The 19,870-nt window shown below is 35.8% G+C and overlaps 4 protein-coding genes and 1 long non-coding RNA gene across 5 annotated transcripts; 1 reads left to right on the top strand and 4 right to left on the bottom strand.

The window, feature by feature from the left end:
- The first annotated feature begins 1,086 nt into the window (after positions 1 to 1,086).
- LOC132601983 (uncharacterized) lies at positions 1,087 to 2,254 on the top strand. The gene is made up of 2 exons (XM_060315022.1): positions 1,087 to 2,002; positions 2,148 to 2,254. The coding sequence occupies exons 1-2, from the start codon at positions 1,087 to 1,089 to the stop codon at positions 2,252 to 2,254; spliced, it is 1,023 nt and encodes a 340-aa protein (XP_060171005.1).
- A 751-nt stretch (positions 2,255 to 3,005) lies between these two features.
- Positions 3,006 to 5,644, bottom strand: LOC132602691 (uncharacterized). The gene is made up of 2 exons (XR_009567863.1): positions 4,930 to 5,644; positions 3,006 to 4,263 (listed from the first exon to the last, which is right to left on the bottom strand). It is a non-coding gene; the product is annotated as an uncharacterized LOC132602691 (long non-coding RNA).
- A 399-nt stretch (positions 5,645 to 6,043) lies between these two features.
- On the bottom strand, positions 6,044 to 6,856 carry LOC132601982 (histidine kinase CKI1-like). The gene has a single exon (XM_060315021.1). The coding sequence runs from the start codon at positions 6,854 to 6,856 to the stop codon at positions 6,044 to 6,046; it is 813 nt and encodes a 270-aa protein (XP_060171004.1).
- Positions 6,856 to 9,888, bottom strand: LOC132601981 (histidine kinase CKI1-like). Its single transcript, XM_060315020.1, has 3 exons — positions 9,600 to 9,888; positions 8,048 to 8,640; positions 6,856 to 7,146 (listed from the first exon to the last, which is right to left on the bottom strand). The coding sequence occupies exons 1-3, from the start codon at positions 9,886 to 9,888 to the stop codon at positions 6,856 to 6,858; spliced, it is 1,173 nt and encodes a 390-aa protein (XP_060171003.1).
- A 4,137-nt stretch (positions 9,889 to 14,025) lies between these two features.
- Positions 14,026 to 18,618, bottom strand: LOC132604548 (uncharacterized). Its single transcript, XM_060318099.1, has 3 exons — positions 18,469 to 18,618; positions 15,597 to 15,634; positions 14,026 to 14,292 (listed from the first exon to the last, which is right to left on the bottom strand). The coding sequence occupies exons 1-3, from the start codon at positions 18,539 to 18,541 to the stop codon at positions 14,179 to 14,181; spliced, it is 225 nt and encodes a 74-aa protein (XP_060174082.1). The 5' UTR covers positions 18,542 to 18,618; the 3' UTR covers positions 14,026 to 14,178.
- Positions 18,619 to 19,870: the final 1,252 nt, after the last annotated feature.

The raw sequence follows: 19,870 nt of genomic DNA, 5'->3' as shown, positions 1-19,870 counted from the left end.
AGTACTTCCGTTTGATTGCTGCAACCCCTGGTTTGTCGAGATGGAAATTATGATTGCAATATCATAGGCAAACATTTTCCATGCCTAAAACTGGCCAAAAAGTGCCAATCACGATTCGTCATAATGACAATGTTGGCTCCTTTTCTCTTACTTACTAAAAGCATTTATATTTGGAGGCTCTTCACTGAAAGTAACACTTCTTGCCATTGAAGTAAAGCTAATTCCTTAACAGTAAGAGCCGAATTTGTGTCCTTCATTACCCCAGACAATCCCTCCTCCGTTGCTTGTTCAAAAAAAAAAAAAAATTGATAATGTTCATTCTTTTTCGAAAGTTTGGAAAATTGAAAAGAAAAAATTATTCCCTCTCTTCCAATTTATGTGATAAACTTTTTTTTAGTCTATTCCAAAAAGAATGATGTATATTTTTATATTTAGAAATAATTTGATTTTAAACTTCCCTTTTATCCTTAAAGAAATGATTTAGGGCCACACAAATATTTATGACTTATTTTAGATCACAAATTTCAAAAGTTTTCCTTTCTTTGTTAAACTCCGTGAGTAGTCAAACTATATTGCATAAATTGGGACGGAGTGAGTACTAAATATACAAGAAAAGAGGGTCATTGAAACAAAAGAAGATTCAATTATTTTGACTAGATCCTGCTACAAGATAAATCTAAAAGATTTTTTTTGACTCTCATCAGCAAATTCAAGCATAGTTGTAGAAAAAAATTTAATTCATTTGATTCAGTCTAGAATTCCATTGTGTATGTACTCTCTTGTTGTTAAGGCATATTTAGGAGGCATGTTCATATGTCCTTTTCCTCATAATCATAGGAGCGCCTTGGAATATATTAAAAATGGCCCCAAGAAAGACAAAACATGAAAGATTTTAGGAATATACACTTAGGATAGCTGCCTTTTCTTGTAACAAGAGAGTTGAACATTTCACCTCCGTTGCCTCCAAGAAAAAAGTAAACAACATGAAAAAACAGAACTGTTGCCACAGAGCGCCTTTAATGAGGAAAAAAGAAGGGGATTTGGTACTAGTTATAGGGGCAATAAAAGTAACTTCAGGTGTTACCAATGATAGGAAAACCAGAGGACAAGATTCTATTCCAACATTTTAGTCATGGACATCGATTGGTGTACAGCAATAAGTTTCCTTCCAAAGGAAATACAATTTGTTCTGGCTGTAAACTCACTATATTGCCTGGTAAATTCTACTACCAATGTGAAACCTGCTCATTTTTCCTTCATAATGTATGCTTCAACATGCCCAAGAATTTGCAGCATCTAGTGGATCCAATCCATCATCTCACTCTACTAGCCACACCTTCTTCTTCTTCGATTCATTACTCCACCAAATGTAAGGGGTGTGGAAAAGGAATCGCCGGCTTTTCTTACGCTTGTACAAAATGTTCTAGTTATTTTCACACACTATGCTTAGCGTTACCTCTTTCAATGGAACTGACATCCCACTGCCATAAACTGGACTTAGAAGTCTGTCCTCCCTATGATTTCGAATGTGACTTATGCAAAAAGCCTAGCTATAAAGGGTGGCTTTACCATTGCAGCTCTTGCGAATTTGATGCTCACATTTCCTGTGCTATTAAACATAAAGGAGCAGATATTGAAAATCACTGTGAGTCAGTTTTTCAGAGCAAATCATCTGATCAGCTCCAAAGCAAAACAGGAACTGGTAATAAATGCCACGAGTTGATGGAATTACTAACAATATACATGAAGGGAACAGAGGCAAGTGTTAGTGAAGAAAGTTTCCAAGATCAACTTGAGCATCCAGCCCAACAAACCCCGAGTTACCAATTCAGTGATGGTTGCTTTTCCATTGATCTTGCAAAGTCACAGCTGATAAACGAAGAACAGACTGGATCACAGATGAGAAAAGAAACAGTGGAAATTCCACGAAATAAAGAGAAACAGAATGTTGCCTACATTACTCTGCCAAAAGGGGTTAATTTACCTTCCTCAAATGGGATTGGTTCTGAAGTTTGGATGGGATTAGGCAGGGAAATGGAGAAGGCTTACCAAACCAACGACTCTAACAAAGTAAGAATTATCCTTTTATGGTTAACAAATTTGTCTAAGATTCTTGAGTTAATTTAAATCTTTTCCATTGTTTGCAGGAACGTTTGAGGAGTTCATGTTGTCCGGACATCCTTCAAAGTTTGTTTTGTCTGAAGAAGTGAAAAGGCTAAACTTGAAGCTACAAGGACACAAAGTACAGATTTGAAATTGCAGGACGAACACCTGCCATATGTGTGCCTTTAGCCTGTCTCATATGATGTAAAATTGTTTACCCCGAATATGGACAATCAATTAAATTTGTGGGTGAGGTATAAGATATGTGGTTATGCCTTGAACCTATTTGATGGAGAAAAGAAATATATGAATATACTATGAAGAACCAACTAATAATCTGTGGTTTGCTATAGACTTGTATGTTTACTAATATTTGAGTATTGTTGCGTCCAAATGCACACGCAAGTGTACGTGGTCGTACAAGTAATAAAGTGATTATATAAAATCGGATGTCGAACCCACAGAGACTTATGACCAATATTTCACGAAAATAAACTATTGCTTACTATCTATGCAAGTGAAGAATAAAAGTGTTGATGCTTTTATAACTGAATGCTGTAATGTAATTGACTAATAACGTAAACAGAAAGTGTGCTTAGAACGTACTTAAGAATGGCTATTATCAAGATTTTAGAAGTATTCCAGAGTCGTGGTTGGTTCATCAATCCTATTGAGTCAATCAAGTATCACACCTTAGCAACTTTGTTCACAATAGCTAATTAACCGGATTATTAATCTCGTAGTATTCTTCCGAACAACTACTCGCCGATTCAAGATAAATCTCCTCCTATATTCCTATGGTATTGACCTATCAAGAATGCAATAAGAGCACGGTATATAATTGATTGCGGTAACTAAGTATATTCCTATCCTAGTCACAAATCCTAGTCCAACTCTAGGGATATTCAGATCACAATCTCATTACTTCTTCTCCAAATTACAACGTCTTTCCCAAGCACGTATATCAATGAGTAGATATAACTCAACTGTTGCGCAGACAATCAAGAAATTGAACACAGAAGTAATGAAGCAATTGCATATGAACAAGCTACTAAGATTGAAATACTTGTTAAGTGGTATGAGGACACTCCGCAAACACACTTGAGATATCTAGCTCAAACTGCTCACTAGCGAGTACCGCCATCTTGTATAGTTGTGTTAGCACGGTTGATTGAGCCGATCTTTCTTGTGCTGGAGTCTGGTTGAACTTGCTCTGCTTAGGGTCTTTGACATTAGAGATGTCTATGGGATTATCCGAGCATTCAAACACCCTGTCAGACTTGCTCTCCAAGTGCGGGACCAACTTCCTCAGATATGCTGTGAGTGTATTTCCGAAGCTGAGCTTGAGGGATTTGCCTTCTCTGATGCGGATCATATCCTAAAGCATCCAGTATCCAATGTTGACCGGCTGCCCAGTCAAGAAGAAGTACACTATTGCCACTCTCTCTTTCAGCACAGTGGTGAAGTGGTCAAGAGGCATAATGCGGTAATTTAGGAGTCGCAGCCACACTCGTTCCTCCTTCAGAAAATCACCCATTAGCATCGTCTTGTGCTTCCTTGGATCCTCTCGGTATCTTGCCCACTTCGCCATGGATTCAGGGCCACACAAGGTTTCCCGAATGGCCTTATAGTCAGGCCTTTTTATGAACTTGAGCAATAGGCCTACAGGATGGTCTGGAACCCCCAAGTGTGCACACAAAGTGGAGGCTGTCAAAGACACCCATTCACCCCTCAATTGCACGGAATAATGAGGCTCGCCACCCTCTGTTCTTGCCAAAATAATGTTGGATTAAAGCTCCAGAACCATGTCAATGTTTACCGGCCCTGGGTTATCAAATATCGCGCTCCAGCCCATTCCGACCATTTGATTGTAAATTCCCCTGAAATTTTTCTTCAACGCCACCCTGTTGACAGGCCGTTCATGGACATATCCATCGGCCAAGGGGAACTCTTTGTACCATTATTACGCCAACCCAGTCCCGTAAAAGGTAGGTCGAGGCCTCTGGGAAGAGGCTCGAGGGACAAGGACCACTGGTTGCTTTCCACTGCGAGTTGTTGCCCCTTTCTTCGTGGCGGTGTTCTTGCCACCCCTACTTCTCTTGGAACCTTGTGACGGGCCTGACTCGTCCATTTTACCATTGCCTTTGTTTACCATTGTACCTGTGGAGATTCAAAACATAAACATCTAACTTCGTTAGCAGATTTTAAACCAAGTGGGGTCGTGAAACGACCCCACACTTCTTGCAAGCCTTGTGTTTATGCAATGAATGATCATCTTTCTTGATGTTCGGGTATTTTCATGGCTTTTAATGACTCTCCAGTGGGGTCGTGAAACGACCACACACTTACTTCCGACTATGATACACAAAACTCAAAAACGAAGAAGTTAACTATTTTTTTTTTTTTACTTAGCCTAAAACGACAAACTTAATGAATTAAAGACTATCCTACAAAACAATGAAAAATCATGTTGAATGACTTATGAGTGTTCATGGAAGTACCCTATGGTTGAGAATGTTGTTTCATGTTGATTTGCTACTCAAGACTTCACAAAAATCACATGACAATTAATTTAGGACTTTCATCAAGCAACTTGTGGGCATAGAACTATCCCTTGAAGTTTTGCAACAATGGAGGGTTGTAAAACCCTCCCTTATGTTTGGGAATCATTGTTCTAGCATCCAATAATCTTTACAAACAACACAATACCAAAAACATCCATACAAATTCGCCCAACCCACAAACCCTAATTTCTCAATCTCTCAACCCACCAAACAGGGGAAAGAAAGAATGGGATTTCATTGAAGAAAACACACGAATTCTTACCTTGTGTTTTGGAGGATATGAGTGACACTACTTCCCTTGGAGTTGGAAGGGATTGGGAGAAGGGCGTTTTGGGTGTGGGTTCGGGTGGGAGTAGGTTTAGAGAGACGGAGGGGGTAGGCAAGTAAGAAATAATAGGAATCGCAAAGGGTAAATACTTATCTGCACTAGTCGGAGCATATTAACTCGTCATGGTTTAGTGAATAAGGTATGAATATATATATAATTAACTGCAATTGAGTGATAAAATTCAATGTGCAAACACGTCAAAGAAGCCTTCTTGTAACAACTACAGAGTACAATAAAACAAATCAAAGTAGACACCAAATCAAAAGTAAAATCTCTGTGTATGCGTTTCATGTTGTACATATCACAAAAATGTTTACATAGGAGTAAAAACAAGACGCTTAACTTAAATTTAGAAAGAACATACAAAGTATGTGAAATCTTAGTTCATGTCTCACATAACAACTCGACGAAATAGACCTTCTATACTCTTAAACGTTTCTATGCTCGATATAATCTATGGCTTTCAGAAGCTTAGCATCACTGATCGGTTTTTCTATGTAATAATCCATTCCAGCTTGAAAAATCTTATCTGTCACTTCCTTTGTATGTGCTGTTAAAGCTATGATGGGAATTCGAATTCCATAATGTGCCTCTTCTTCCCTAATGCATTTGGTTGCTTCAAATCCATCCATCACTGCCATCTGCCAAACAACGACACAAAGAAGGATATGCATTATATACACTGATAATGTAAATAAATAGTAATACCATTATGCAATCAGCATTTTAAATGAGTAGCTCTACTAGTTGGAATTCTAAGAGTAGTATGCAAATGAAATCTCAATGCTTTAAAAGTTTATCTTACTTCAAAATCTATTGCTCTTAGCAATTAATCTTTTCCTTTTTACTACAAAAATTTAGGACTTGCCATTTGTGAACATTGAATAAAAATGTTGATCCCAACTGAAATTCTTTTCCAACCTATGTTCTCGGGTCCTCCCAAGGTGTCATCACACTTATGTCTTATCCTCCAAATATTATGCATTTTTGGAGGATCTGATATGGATGCAACAATGTTTTTGGAGGATCCAAGCAACATAGTTTTCAACTAGAAGAATGAATACGAATCAAATTTTACCTGACAATCCATCATAATATAATCAAATGGTGGTGAAGGAGTGAATGGCCCTATATCTCGTTGATCACTAAGGCCTTTGCAGACAAGATCTAGAGCTTCTTCACCATTTCCGCATGTGTAAGTGGTTGCACCAAGCTTAGAAACCACGAATAGGCAAATCATAAGTAACATGTTATCATCCTCAACCACCAAGATTTTCTTTCCTGTTAAAGGTAAGTTATTACTAGAACTTCCGTTAACATCAACAGAAACATCCTGTCTTTTCGCTTCTAAGGGTGGATTCACCAGAGGTTGTTGTATCTTCATTCTTGAAGTTGTTTCATCCTTCATTTCTTCTTGTATGACGGTTGGTGGTAAAAATTTATCTCTAAACTCTGGTACAAATTCGAGGGCACGATATAAATCAGAACCATGTAGTGGTTTTGCGATGAATATGTCAGTTGAAGGTAGCTTATCCTCGTCTACACCTGGTTTATCAAGCCAAACAACTCGAAGGGACACATTCTTAGGGAAGTCTTTTCGGTAATCAGCCATAGCACGGCTTATTTCTCGAGTTAGTCCAACACTTGTGTCAATTATAATCAAGATGAATCTTATAAGTCCTCTGCCCCTATCATCATTATCTGTTCCATCTAAAGCACTTAGGGGAATTTCCTTCGATTTTCCTGAGGATGAGGAGTTGTATGATGCAAAGTTGATTATATTCCTTTTTACCTTCTCCAGAGTTTGAGAAAACTTCCCGTGTCGATTAACGACATGTACCTTTAAGCCTATTATATTCATCATAATCCACGAAGAACTCGACATCTTTCTTCCTCCTTAATGAAAAGAATGACATTGGAACTTTCTGGTTTTTGATGGCTAGTGATACTATAATAGGAGTCACTAGATGTATAACCTCCTCCTAATTGGGACTCCAAATCATCTTCTCTTGCATAATTAACACTAATTGCTTCCTGATTTTGAGCTTGAGGTTGATCACATGCTATGAGGAAAATGTTGAATCTAAAGCAAGTGCCTTTTTCACCAATGCTCTTGTCGACAATACCAATTTCACCTCCCATTAACCGAACCTGAAAAAATGAACGTAAAATAAGAAAGTAACATGAGAGATGAAGTAAGAACTTCATTAAACTCATTAAACTCTCTATTAAGCAAAATGTGATGTTAAGGAATAGTGAAATATTGCACCTGCTAGAAAGAACAATTGAACTGCCATTGGCCTGGGGTTAACCGGAAAATTCTTTAACCTTTATTCTGTAAATATTGTTCTATTTTTATCATCACTCTTTGTGTTTCTTTTCCGAAGCAGCACATTTAATAAATGGCTACTAGCTAGAGTGCTATGTTGCTCGGAATTTCTAAAAATGCTGATGCAGCCGTCTCGAATCCTCAATTTACTATTTTTGAAGGATCCGACCACCCAACGGGATTTCTGAAGAGTCAGAGCAACGTAGATCTAGACAATGTTGAGAAGTACAATGCTTGTCAATATCCAGTTTCCTTTGGAAAATATGTAAAAGAACTGTTATGGCTTAATGATTATAACTACTAGAGGGGGCTAGATGAGTCAATGTGAAATATCACTTAGATGATTGGCACGGAAAAAGAAAAAAAGAAAAAAAAAGAAACAATAATAGATTTGCAGGCTTTTTACAGAATCTATAAAACTAGAGGGTCCTTAATATGATTGACCCCATATTACATATATGGAATGCACATACAGAGAGTTTCGGTTCTAGACTAAGACTCAAACACCTATTTAGCGACGGACAAATTTTGTAGCTAAACAGAAAATTTGTCACTGATCCTATTTAGCGACGGATTATCAAAATTTTTTGTTAGCTATGAGCAATTTATCAACGGATTAGCGACGAAGTTCGTAGCTAATTCCCCTTTTTTTAGTGGTGTGTGTGTGTGAAATTGGCACATTTATAAAGAGCAGAACACACTGCCTCTAAAAGATGCACGTACCAGCGGCTGAGTTATCCCGAGACCTAAGCCAGTGCCTGCTTGTGATCCATGAACAGAAGTTGTTGGATCATTCACTTGAACATAATTCTCAAAAACTGATTTCTGTTTCTCTTTAGGAATTCCTTTCCCCGTATCATCCACCTCGAATATGAACTCTACACATTTGGGATCTTGCTGAACTTTATTCAGGACTCGCAGTTCTACAGAAGCTTCATCGTTCTGTAAACGTAAACATGACATACAACCAGTACTAGTATTACTTGTATTCGGAGCAAGATTGGAACTTTGATCAAAACTAGGTTTTCGAGCCCAAGCACAAAGAGTAATGTGCCCCTCTGAGGTGAACTTATCTGCATTTTGTAACAAGTTATTCAAGATCCGTTGTAATTGTATCTTATCTCCTTTAACACGAGAGAATCTTGCGACAGAACCATCACATGGATCTAGTATCACGTCTACATTCTTCATCACTCCATTAGTGTAAAGTGGGTAGACAATATCTTCTAGTAGCTCATCCATCTTGAATTCTTCTTCCACAAGTTGCTTCTTTCCTTCTATGATCTTGCTTTCGTCAAGAATTTTATTTAATAAGGCTGAAGAAAAAAAATTCATAACTTCGAAATTATATACGCTTCATTTATGAACTAGTTACTGCAGTTAGAGCAGGTCAAGAATATATCATTAAGGATTATAAAGGAAACCTCTATATGCATGGCAGAAGGGCTATACGTTCGTGCTCGCGCAGCCATATACACGACAGCTTCGATCATATATACGTATGTGTGAAATAAACTTATTCAAAAACACACACACAGATATACACACAAAAAAGATAAACTATATCTACCCGAGCAGAGTGATCCTAAATCTGGAATGTGCCTCTATATGCATACATAATACACATACGTAATGACAATTTAACTACCCTAGCAACAATTCAAATGCACTTCAACCCTCCAATTCCAAAAATGTGCTAGAGTTTATTTAAGTTTTTTTCTATATAAGGGAATGAGGACGGAAAGGGAAGGGGACATTGAGAATTGAACCAACACGTATTGTGTGCGAGATTCTCACCGATATTACTAGACTGTAAGTCGTTACAAAGTAACCTATATTAGATTATCTCAAAGAGTTAACTACAACAATAACCTAAAGATCATTTATACAAAACTCTATATGATAGTGTCTTCGCGCAACGGTAAAGTTGTCTCTGTGTGACCTTAGGTCAAGGGTTCGAGCCGTGGAAGCAGCCACTAATGCTTACATTAGGGTGAGTTGTCTACATCACACCCCTTGGGGTGCAGCCTTTCCCCGGACCTGCAAACGCGGGATGTTTTGTGCACCGGCTGCCCTTTTTTTCCCCTTCTATATGATAGGTAACGTAGAAAATAAGACAAGTTTTGCAGAAACATGTTAAGATATATCTCAAGTCAAACCATAAGGATCTATTGTACTCAGTCTTACCCTGCATTTCTGCAAGATACTGTTTCCATCAGTATATAAGTTAAATCCGATTGATCACGGAGAGTTAATTAACTAACAACGATATTACCTAAAAGACTGTCCATGCGAGATTCCATACGATTCAAATACTTCACCAATTCGGATCCAGGCGAAGCATGGGCGCGACACATCCTAATTAATCCAGTGATTCCAGCAAGAGAACCTCTAACATCATGATTTGCGTCACCAAATGCGGTGCTTTGGTCCGTACTCATACTTTCAGCCTGATGAGTTGCTTCCATTTGCTTTATAAGTGCAGAACACAAATACAATTCCCTTCTTCCAGCTCTTATTGTTAGTATCACAAAAGTGAATATTGAAACAGCCAATGCAACCATCATTAAGATGATTAACATGAATCCAAATTTAATGTTCTTGTGAAAATGGCTTTGTAGAACAACATCTTTTACATTGGCAGATGCATGCACCTGAAAATTAAACCATACATTGATTATATGTTGTCAATGTAAAAAAATTTTTACGTTATGTAGCCCAAATTAACCCATTGAAACCTTGTCAAAATATTTCCAAAAAAAGTTTTTTTTTTGTTTAATGTGATTTTTTTTTAGTTTTATTAGGTGCTTAAAAAGTTATAAAAGAACAAAGAAATTAAAACTTATACTCCCTTAGTCCCAATTTATGTGATACACTCTCCTTTTTAGGCTGTCTACAAAAGAATGATACATTTCTATATTTAGAAATAATTTAACTTAAAACTTACAATTTTACCCTTAATAAAATGATTTACAGTCACACAAATATCTATGACTTGTTTTAGACCACAAGTTTCAAAAGTCCTCATTCTTTCTTAAACTCCATGCCGAGTCAAACATATCACATAAATTGGGACGGAGGGAGTAAGTAGCAATTGGTCTGGTTGGTTATGACACACATTTTAGCCCATTTCAGTTCAAGTAACTTTTGGGCAGGTCCTCCAATTTATTAACTCAGTCCATTTTGATCTGCTGAAATCTAGCTCAACCCGCCCAAATCTTGTCCAACCCGCTCATTTGACACCCATAGCGGATAGTGTAAAGAATTTTGTTATTGTTAATTCGGTGCAATTTAATCAGGTTTAACAAGTTATCACTCTATAATATTTCCAGGTTATCATGCACGTTAAGCTTGTTTTGAAAAGTTGTATGGAGTTATACGCCAACAATGTAACCATCCAGATGGCTTAGATGGTATTCCTAACTTTATATTATACTATGCTTTTGCTATTATACACATGTAAAAGGAAGGAAAGTAAGAAATCATATATTATAAATTGGATTATGCTTTCGTGAATATCATAAACTTTAGAATAACATATTATAACTTGTCAAAATGAAAATCTGGTATTGCCATGTTGAACAGTTAACACAATTGAACCAAGAAAGATGATAAGGTGCACAACTAGGTAATTTTAAAGAGTGAAAGAAAGTAAACATTCTCACACTCCTATTAATCAAAAGGAAAAAAAAAGGCATAATACATAAACATGCCATTAAACTTGGCGTCAGCTGACAAGTATGCCTTTCAATTTTGGGTGTGCACAAGTAGGCACCTCACCTTAGATAAAGTTGAACATGTAAACATAAATGCTGACATGACACATAAATTCTGGAGGTGTCTAGATGATCATTTTGTAAGTTGGAGTGTTCAACTGATAAAGTGAAAACAAGTTGAGGCACCTACTTCTGCACACCCAAAGTTGGAGGGCATACTTGCCGGCTGAGGCCAAATTTGGAGACTTGTTTATGTATTATGCCTGGAAAAAAAAAAACATTCGTATGATCTTTTGAGGTTTCACAAAAGTTTTCATTACAAAAATAAAATCTTACTCTTGGATATTGAGCCTGTTTGGATTGGCTTATAAGTTGCTTATAAGTTGTTTTCAGTTCTTTAGAGTGTTTGACTGACCAGCTTATAAGCTATTTTGTGTTAAAATAAGCCCAAAAAAATAATTTGATCCGTTTGGCTTAGTTTATCTAAAGCAGCTTATAAGCTGAAAACAGCTTATAGGCCAAAAACAATAAGTTGGGCTACACCAACTTATTTTTTTTTTTACTTATAAGCTGTTTTTTTTTTTTTTTTGCGCGGAGTGCCCTTCTTTTGGGCTGGTCTTTATATTTTGCCCCTCATTTACGTCTTCTTTAATTTTTGTCCTTGCCGCCTGTTTAATGAAAGTTTTTTGACGAAATTACCCTTACCCCATTAAAACTCTTTCTATTTCGTCATTTGCCCTTTTTTTTTTTTTTGCTTCTTCGTTCCTGCTCTGTTTTGTGTCTGTCTTATCTGTTATAAAATTTAGGTACGAATTTGGATCTGTTGCTCGTTTCAATATTTGTTTTTATGTTAAATTGTCGTTTGTTGAATTGATATCTTTGTCTTCGTCGTTTTTTATATTTAATTGATCCTTTTTTATTTAAAATTATAGTGTTTTGTTACAGTGTCTATATGATTTTTTGAACTTTAGTTTCGTTCCCCATGTATATATTTTGGTTTTTTGAATGTCGTATTATGAATGTCGTAATATGTTTTAGTTGATTTTGATATGCGTTTTGGTTTTCTCTTTGTTGAATCTTTGAAGTTTTGCCTGTGAACAGCTGTTTTATGTTGTTGCTATTGTTTTTGTTTAATAATCTGATTTTTATGAAGAATGTGTTTGTCTGAGGCAACATATGTCGGGTCCGGCAGAGTTCTTGGTTTTTGAAATTGAAGTTATGCCGGTTCCGACATAAAGTTATGCCTGTTCCGGCATAACTTCATGAATTAAGTTAATTTATGTGTGTCTTGGTTTTTTGGTGTTGTCTTGTTAATAATTTTGGTTTTTATGCAATCTTATGTGTTTTTGGTGTTGTTTTGTTAATAATGTTTTATTTTGCTTATGAAAATGAAAGTTGCCTCTAACAGCATACTTTGTGCTTTTGTAAAGTGAACTTCTGCCTCCTCCGGCATACTTGTCTAATTCTTAACACTTGTGTACTTTTTTATTTTGCTTATGAAAATGAAAGTTGCCTCTAACAGCATACTTTGTGCTTTTGTAAAATGAACTTCTGCCTCCTTCGACATACTTTTCTAGTTCTTAACACTTGTATACTTGATGTTTTGCTTATGAAAATGAAAGTTTGCCTCTAACAGCATACTTTGTTCTTTTGTAAAGTGAACTTCTACCTCCTCCGGCAGACTTGTCTAATTCTTAACACTTGCGTACTTTTTTATTTTGCTTATGAAAATGAAAGTTGCCTCTAACAGCATACTTTGTTCTTTTGTAAAGTAAACTTCTGCCTCCTCCGGCATACTTTTCTAGTTCTTAACACTTGTATACTTGATGTTTTGCTTATGAAAATGAAAGTTTGACTCTAACGGCATACTTTGTTCTTTTGCAAGGCGAACTTCTGCCTCCTCCGGCATACTTGTTTAGAACTTTGCCTGATTATTTTTTGTCAACTGAAGTTACTGTAATTTCAAGTCTAAGTCATTGAGCATTGTATACTAATCAAATAGAACGTATAAACTAATCAAAATCAGAACAAAGCAATAAATTTAATCAATTCTATGTTGTTGAGTAAAATTATGATTTGCAATGTTGAATCTCAACTGAATATCAGTTGTTTAGTTCATAGAAGATGATTTGTTGTTATTTTCAAATATTAACAAATCTAAACTTAATAAAGCATCAAATTGAGTTGAATTACGTTCAATTGAAACGCTATATATTATGTATTTATCTTTTCCGACGTTGTAGCAGCAAAATCAATGGAGATTTCTCCGATGAAATGTTGGAACGATGGAACGATTGAAAGGTTTGTTGTTGGAATGATGGATAGGTTTAATTGGATGTTTGGAGTTCGTTACAGACTTTCAGGTTTTTATATGTTATGGGTAGGGGTAGTAACGTCTTTTTCTTATTATCTTTTAGCTTAGAAAGGCAAATATTAAAGACCACGCATTACAGGGGCAAAAATTAAAGACCAGCGCATTTGAAGGGCATTCGTGCCAATTGCCCAGCTGTTTTCAGCTTATAATGGGCAATTTGCAGGATTAACCTTTGCTGGGGGTGGTCTTTAATTTTTACCCCTCAAAATGGTGGTCTTTAAATTTTACCCTTCAGGCAGAATTTACACCTCACATGCAGAATTTTGCTAGGCAGATTGCAAAGTTTGCCTTGCGAAATTCTGCCTAGCGTTTCTTTTTTTTTTACCTGAACTGGGGTTCGAACCCACAACCTCGGGGTATTAGGCGAGGGGTATAAATTAAAGATTACCAATTTAAAGGGCAAAAATTAAGACCACCCCAAATGAAGGGCAATCCGCGCAAAAAAAAAAGGCTTATAAATAGCTTTTTTTAAGCCCATCCAAACAGGCTCATTGTCCTCAGATTTCGACTTTTACAAGTGAAACTCTCAAACTCTTTCTGAATTTCCTTTTAGTTGTAATTGGCTCATTGGGTTTCTATTCCCTACTCTTTCTAACCCACAACAGTTCATCTGAGACGCACAAGTAAACACTATACTCATCAAGAATGTCGTTCAGAGTCATATTTGTCGTTCAAGAAATTAGGCACGAAGCATTCTTCTGATAATGATGATTTTGTTCTACACTCAAAAGATACAAAAAGTTTGTCAGCACTAAAAGAAATGCTTAGTATGACTTTCCACAGTGTATCAAGCTTCCAGCCCCCAAGAAGAGACCAAATATGGCAGCACTTCCTAGAGTAGTTTGTCCAATGTATCTAATTTTCAATAGGCCGGGAACCTGCAAAATGTCAGAAATTTCGTGTCGTCATGGGCAATATATAGCAGGAAAACTTAAATCAGAATACAGAAAGTTGGACAAACTTGAGCAAATTTAAGAAGACTTGATAAGGAACCACAACATGGAACTTTGAGGATTCACAGATTTCTCTTGCATCTCAATCGCAAAAAAAGGAAGAAAAAATCATAGACATCTCGACACAAAGAGATGAAAAGCAGAATCCCTATTTTTTACTTAATCCAGAAATTGATAGTAGTAAAGGAACAAACCAGAAATCGATTAAAATGAAAAAGAAAAGAAAGAGCTGTTGCTCTCGTAAGTAGGATCCTCAACACCCTCAATTAATGCTCGTCCATTACTTGACGTCTGAATTGTCCAGAAAAGACCCAGGTATTCTTTATCAGGATATCTTTATCTTGTTTAAGAAGAGAACTAACAAATGAAAATGGATCAACCATGCCACAACAACCGCCCCCCACACACAAAAACCCTCTCCTCCTTTTGTTTTGTTTTCCTTGATGGGAATTGTGTTCTTTTCTCTAAATGATCCTTTTGGAAAGAAAGAAAGAAAGAATATGTTCTCCTTATTCTCTAAATTGGCTGTCTGTAACTAAATTTAACTCAGCTACCTTTTGAGAAAAAGTTTGGAACAACTTAAAGGATTAAGGCCCCAGAAAAAAAAAATGTACACAAAAAAAATCAAGCCCTATTGTAACTCTTCTCATCAACTGCATTGAACCACCCTAGCTGGTTGAACTGCATTTGTTGTTTTAGTTTCCACCCAACAGAAAATAACCATGCAATTTTTGCTAGAAATGAGCAAATTGTTGCTCTAGCTATCACGCAAACATGCAACGAAATTTTCAAAGAGTTACACTGTAATGAAGGGGCCAACATAAACCACAATCTGGATACCTTGGGAAACAAAGTGTTAAGACCCCTACATGATATCATCGATAGATTATGATATGTTTCTATTGTTTAAAAACATCAAGTTGAGGGTATCAGAAACTGCAAGCTGGCTAACCATCAATCATAAACTGCAGTATTGTTCCACATGTATATAGCTTTGAAGGCACTTCGGTGAAATCAATGATTAAAAACCAAAAGCCTAGATTATTTACTTGCACAACTTCTTTTGATAAGGATATTTACTTGCACTATTAAAACCAAGAAGTGGAGAATTACCATTAAAATCTAGCTAGCAGATTTTTAGAGCATAATAAAGAAAGGAGAAAGAGTTGAAGATGGATTGCATTCACACATTATTAACTTATGGTGGTAGAAAAGGATGACGAACTTACCTTGTATCTAACAGCCTCATATGTCCCATAAACAGCACCTACAAATGAACACTATGAATTAAACACAGTTCAAATTAAAAAAAGGTTCTTTTGGTAATGTCTGATCGAGATATTGCCATCAAGCTAATCATACTTCATAAACATCATACCATGTAAAAAAAAATAAAGATATGTTCAGTAAATGGCAAATTCCGGATCAGTAACCAACAAAGCCAGAGGTAAGAAACTCTAAAAAGAAACTTTAAAATATACTTTGACAATCCTGAGTGACCCTTCATTCGAAAAATAGAAGTGAGGGATTTACTTCCTCCTTTTACACCAACTACAAAACCCAATTGTTTTACTACTATTAGGGCTTCTTTTCTTTTTTAGTCCAACAAACTACACAAAGTTGGTTTGGTTAAGTCTCTTTTCTTTGTTCCTGATGTGGCAGTGTGATTAGAATTACCAGTTATAGTGCATCTATAATCCAGTTCATAAAAGGTTGCTTGTCATTTATTTACCTTATCAGGAAGAAAAGGTTGCTCGTCATTTATTTACCTTATAAAAAAAGGGTTGCTCGTCTTTTATTATCTTACCTTATCAACGTCTTTTATCTGCTGATGCCAATAAAGCAAAATTATATGTTTCCTTTCTATAAAAAATAAATTACTAAGCAAAAAGCCCCAAGGGCTTTGGTCTAGTAGTAAGAGAGCAACGCGAGATGTGTCGATTAGGCACATGTCACGGGTTCGAACTTTGCCACAGATAAAAGCCTAGCATTAAAGTGGAAAAGGGTAGTTGGTGGACCCATTACTCACCAAGTTTCAAACTATCCGCTACTGACCCGCGGAGATTTCTCAGCTATCCAAAAACAGAAATTACTAAGTAGAATTCTATGTTAAGTCTCATTGTCAAAAAAAAATAAAAAATTATATGTTAAGTCCAATTCTAACCTGTCCGCTCATTTCTGCTAATACTCAGCTCAATCAATCGACTATACCTCAATCCTAAACTAGGTGGCTCAGCTATATGAATCTTCTACACCATTCTGCCCTAATCCATCCCATTTCATTCCCCCCCCCCCCCCCCCCCCCCCCAACTAATTGAAACTAATAGCTAAGGTTACTATACCCTAGCTCTGTTGCACTTCATTAACTATGGATATGCATATGATCTTTCCAGTTTGACGGCCCTACGTAAGGTTTATTAAATAGACTTCCCTTCTGCCTTTTCCTACCAGTATCATTGATAAACAAGCTTCAATTGCTTTTCCTTTTGAGCCAAGGGTCTATCAGAAACAACCTCTCTACCCACAAGGGTAGGAGTAAGGTCTGCGTACATCCTATCCTCCCCAGATCCACTAGTGGGATTACACTGGGTATGTTGTTGTTGTTTTATCATTGATAAACAAGAAAATAGTATATATGATCGATGTAATATCAGCAATGACTACTTACCCAAAAAAAAAAAAAAAACAAATTTCAGCAATGACTACCAAATAATCCATCAATTACAGTCAAACCTTTCTATAACAGCATCGTTGGGTCCGAAAATTTTCAACTATTATAGAGAGTGGTTGTTATACTTATACACCTATAACAGCATTGACATTTAAATAATATTTCGCTGTTATAGGCAAAAACGATGCATAAAATCTAATTTTCATTTTTAATTGCCAAATTTTAAGCTTAATCACACTTTGTATAACGAAGGAAAATCGTTTAATGATGAAAATATATATATTCATATAATATCTTTTTGTTGTAATAGTGTATTAAATGATCAAATATTTGGTCAAAATCTCTACATTTATTATCAGTAATCATAGATAATCTATTTTTATAAAGATGGTTAATTATTATATTACCAAAAAAAGAAGATAGCCGTTATATGGGGGGTAATTTTACAAAGAGCATACTGTTATAAAGTTGGTTATTGCTGTTAGAGGTGAAATGTTGTTACAGAGAAGTAAAATATAACATAAAAAATCAGTTCCGAAAAAAGTTGACTGTTATAGAGAGGTGCTGTTATATGCGGGTGCCGTTATAGAGAGGTCTCACCGTACACCTCTCAATCCCAAATTAGTTCGGGTCAGCTATACAAATCTTCAATATCAATTCCACTCTATTCGGTCCCATTTAGATGATTGACCATATTATGACTAATTATACAGTGCCCATCAACATACTCCAAACTCTCCTCCATTTACTAGACTAGAAATCAATATGCAAAGCTCCCATAAGTAGAGCTAGGAACCACTATCAAACAAGCGAACACAATTGAGAAACGACTACAACAACAACTACTCCTCACTCCCAAATAAGTCTGAGGTCAGCTATATGAATACTCACCGACTATATTACTCTATCAAACAACAACAATAACATACCCAGTGAAATCCCACATAGTGGAGTCTGCGGAGGAATGTACGCAGACTTTACCTCTAACTCTACCTTGAAAAAGGTAGAGAGGCTGTTTCTGGTAGACCCTCGACACGAGGACGAGCAGTTCAAAGCAATATAAAAGACATGAAAAAAAATACTGTAAAAAACACGAAAAGCCATCTGAAAAAACAAAGAAGCAGTAACTACCACATAATAGTACGATCATCGAAGTAAAAGAAACAACAGATAGTAGCAGAAATAGAAAGGATATTACTCTATCAAACAAGCTCATAAAATCTAGAACACAATTGATTATATTACCGTTAAATATGGCGTAACAAGACAAACTTAACATAAATACATGAGTAATTAAGTGGTGAAACAGTTAATAAGTGCATAATTCGATTAATTGAAGGTTTAATGTGTTTAGTCAAATATTATAGGAACTAAAATCATAATTTACTAATAATTGAGGGACCAAAACTGCTATTAACGTAGAAATTTACCAACGGCACCACCAATTGCACCGCCGACCGCCACACCTGCAGTCACACGCGCCACGCAGCTATCTCTTGCCATCTCTCACGCGCCAAGTAAAATTGTTTTTTTTTTTCTTCTTCTTTTTTATTTTTTCAAAAGTAGCAAATGGGTTAATATTGTTTATTTGGTGTGCTGTAGAGGAAAACAATGACAAAACAGATACCATATGTTCTAGGTAAGTTTAAAAATAGTCCCTCAAATTTATTTTCGAACACTCTACGTTCGTTAAAAGTGAATTTTTTTACAACAAACAACAACAACGTATCCAGTAAAATCCCACTAGGTGGGGTCTAGAGAGGATAGAGTGTACACAGACCTTGCCCCTATCTTGTGACGGGTAGAGAGACTGTTTCACCAATTAAATTTTTCGCAGATACAACATGAAAGTCCCGTCAAATTTTGAAAACTGCACTTCAGAAAATTGTATTAGATTCTAGAAATAGACCAAGAATAACATCAATTGCAAAAACTACATATTCAAATGTGAGTTCATATTAAATAATTGATTTACATGTGTTCCCCTTTAAATTTGTCATGATTGTAATATGGTACTCCCTCCGGATCAAAAAGAGTCTCCAGGTTAGCCAATTGCACACCCCTTAAAAATATACTAAATCTTAGACAAAATAGGTAATTTGACTAAACTATCCCTAATTAAATAGGTATTGCGATTTGATTACTTAACACTTAATAAGGGTAAAACTGAAAAATAAGGTTAATTCTTTCTTGATTCGGTAAGTGAACACTGTATTGTATCCGCGTAAACAATAAGTATATAAATAACCATATTAAAATTTTGAATACTAATAATACTACATGCCTTTGGTTTTATATTAGAGAAAATTTGCTTTTTTATACTACCATTTCGTTATTCTATTCTTTAATCTAGTTTCATATTTGTAGGTTGTTGTCATTGTGAATAAAAAATAGCTAGTAATATAATTAAAGATTAAAACATTGGTAGTTTTTAATTTATTTGTTCTTTTAGAGACATGTACGGTGTATCCCACCCCTGGGAGGGATGAAAACATGCTTTTTATAAATAAATAGAAAAAACATATAAGATGGAATTAAAATAAGCCATTATGAAATATAAGACAAACGAGTAAATAAGTATTGGATTCCTCTTAGAAAATTAGAATTGATATGACAAACTTATTGGAAACAAGTGATGGGTAATAAATGAAATATTGTTAACTAAATAAGTAATAGTGTAAATGGCAAATTGTTAAAATATGCTTAATTTGTAGAACATGATTGATATATTCAGAGTGGGTAACATGAAAATCATTGTCTAATTCAAGTAGAACAACTAATAGTTGAAGTATATTTTAATAAATAGTTGACGATAATTCAGGTAGGAAACTC

This window comes from Lycium barbarum, chromosome 7 (genome assembly GCF_019175385.1).
Source record: "Lycium barbarum isolate Lr01 chromosome 7, ASM1917538v2, whole genome shotgun sequence".
NCBI classification, from domain to species: domain Eukaryota; kingdom Viridiplantae; phylum Streptophyta; class Magnoliopsida; order Solanales; family Solanaceae; genus Lycium; species Lycium barbarum.
This window is presented reverse-complemented; position numbering and strand designations above follow the sequence as displayed.

Coding starts and splice junctions, on each gene's coding strand:
- LOC132601983 (XM_060315022.1), top strand. CDS start 1,087: ATGATAGGAAAACCAGAGGACAAGATTCTATTCCAACATTTTAGTCAT. Junction 2,003..2,147: donor ACCTTCCTCAAATGGGATTG/GTTCTGAAGTTT, acceptor CATTGTTTGCAG/GAACGTTTGAGGAGTTCATG.
- LOC132604548 (XM_060318099.1), bottom strand. CDS start 18,541: ATGGCAAGAGATAGCTGCGTGGCGCGTGTGACTGCAGGTGTGGCGGTC. Junction 15,635..18,468: donor TGCAATTGGTGGTGCCGTTG/GTAAATTTCTAC, acceptor GTTCATTTGTAG/GTGCTGTTTATGGGACATAT. Junction 14,293..15,596: donor ATGAGGCTGTTAGATACAAG/GTAAGTTCGTCA, acceptor GACATTTTGCAG/GTTCCCGGCCTATTGAAAAT.
- LOC132601982 (XM_060315021.1), bottom strand. CDS start 6,856: ATGAATATAATAGGCTTAAAGGTACATGTCGTTAATCGACACGGGAAG.
- LOC132601981 (XM_060315020.1), bottom strand. CDS start 9,888: ATGGTTGCATTGGCTGTTTCAATATTCACTTTTGTGATACTAACAATA. Junction 8,641..9,599: donor TCGCATGGACAGTCTTTTAG/GTAATATCGTTG, acceptor TTTTTTCTTCAG/CCTTATTAAATAAAATTCTT. Junction 7,147..8,047: donor TCGGGATAACTCAGCCGCTG/GTACGTGCATCT, acceptor TCATTTTTTCAG/GTTCGGTTAATGGGAGGTGA.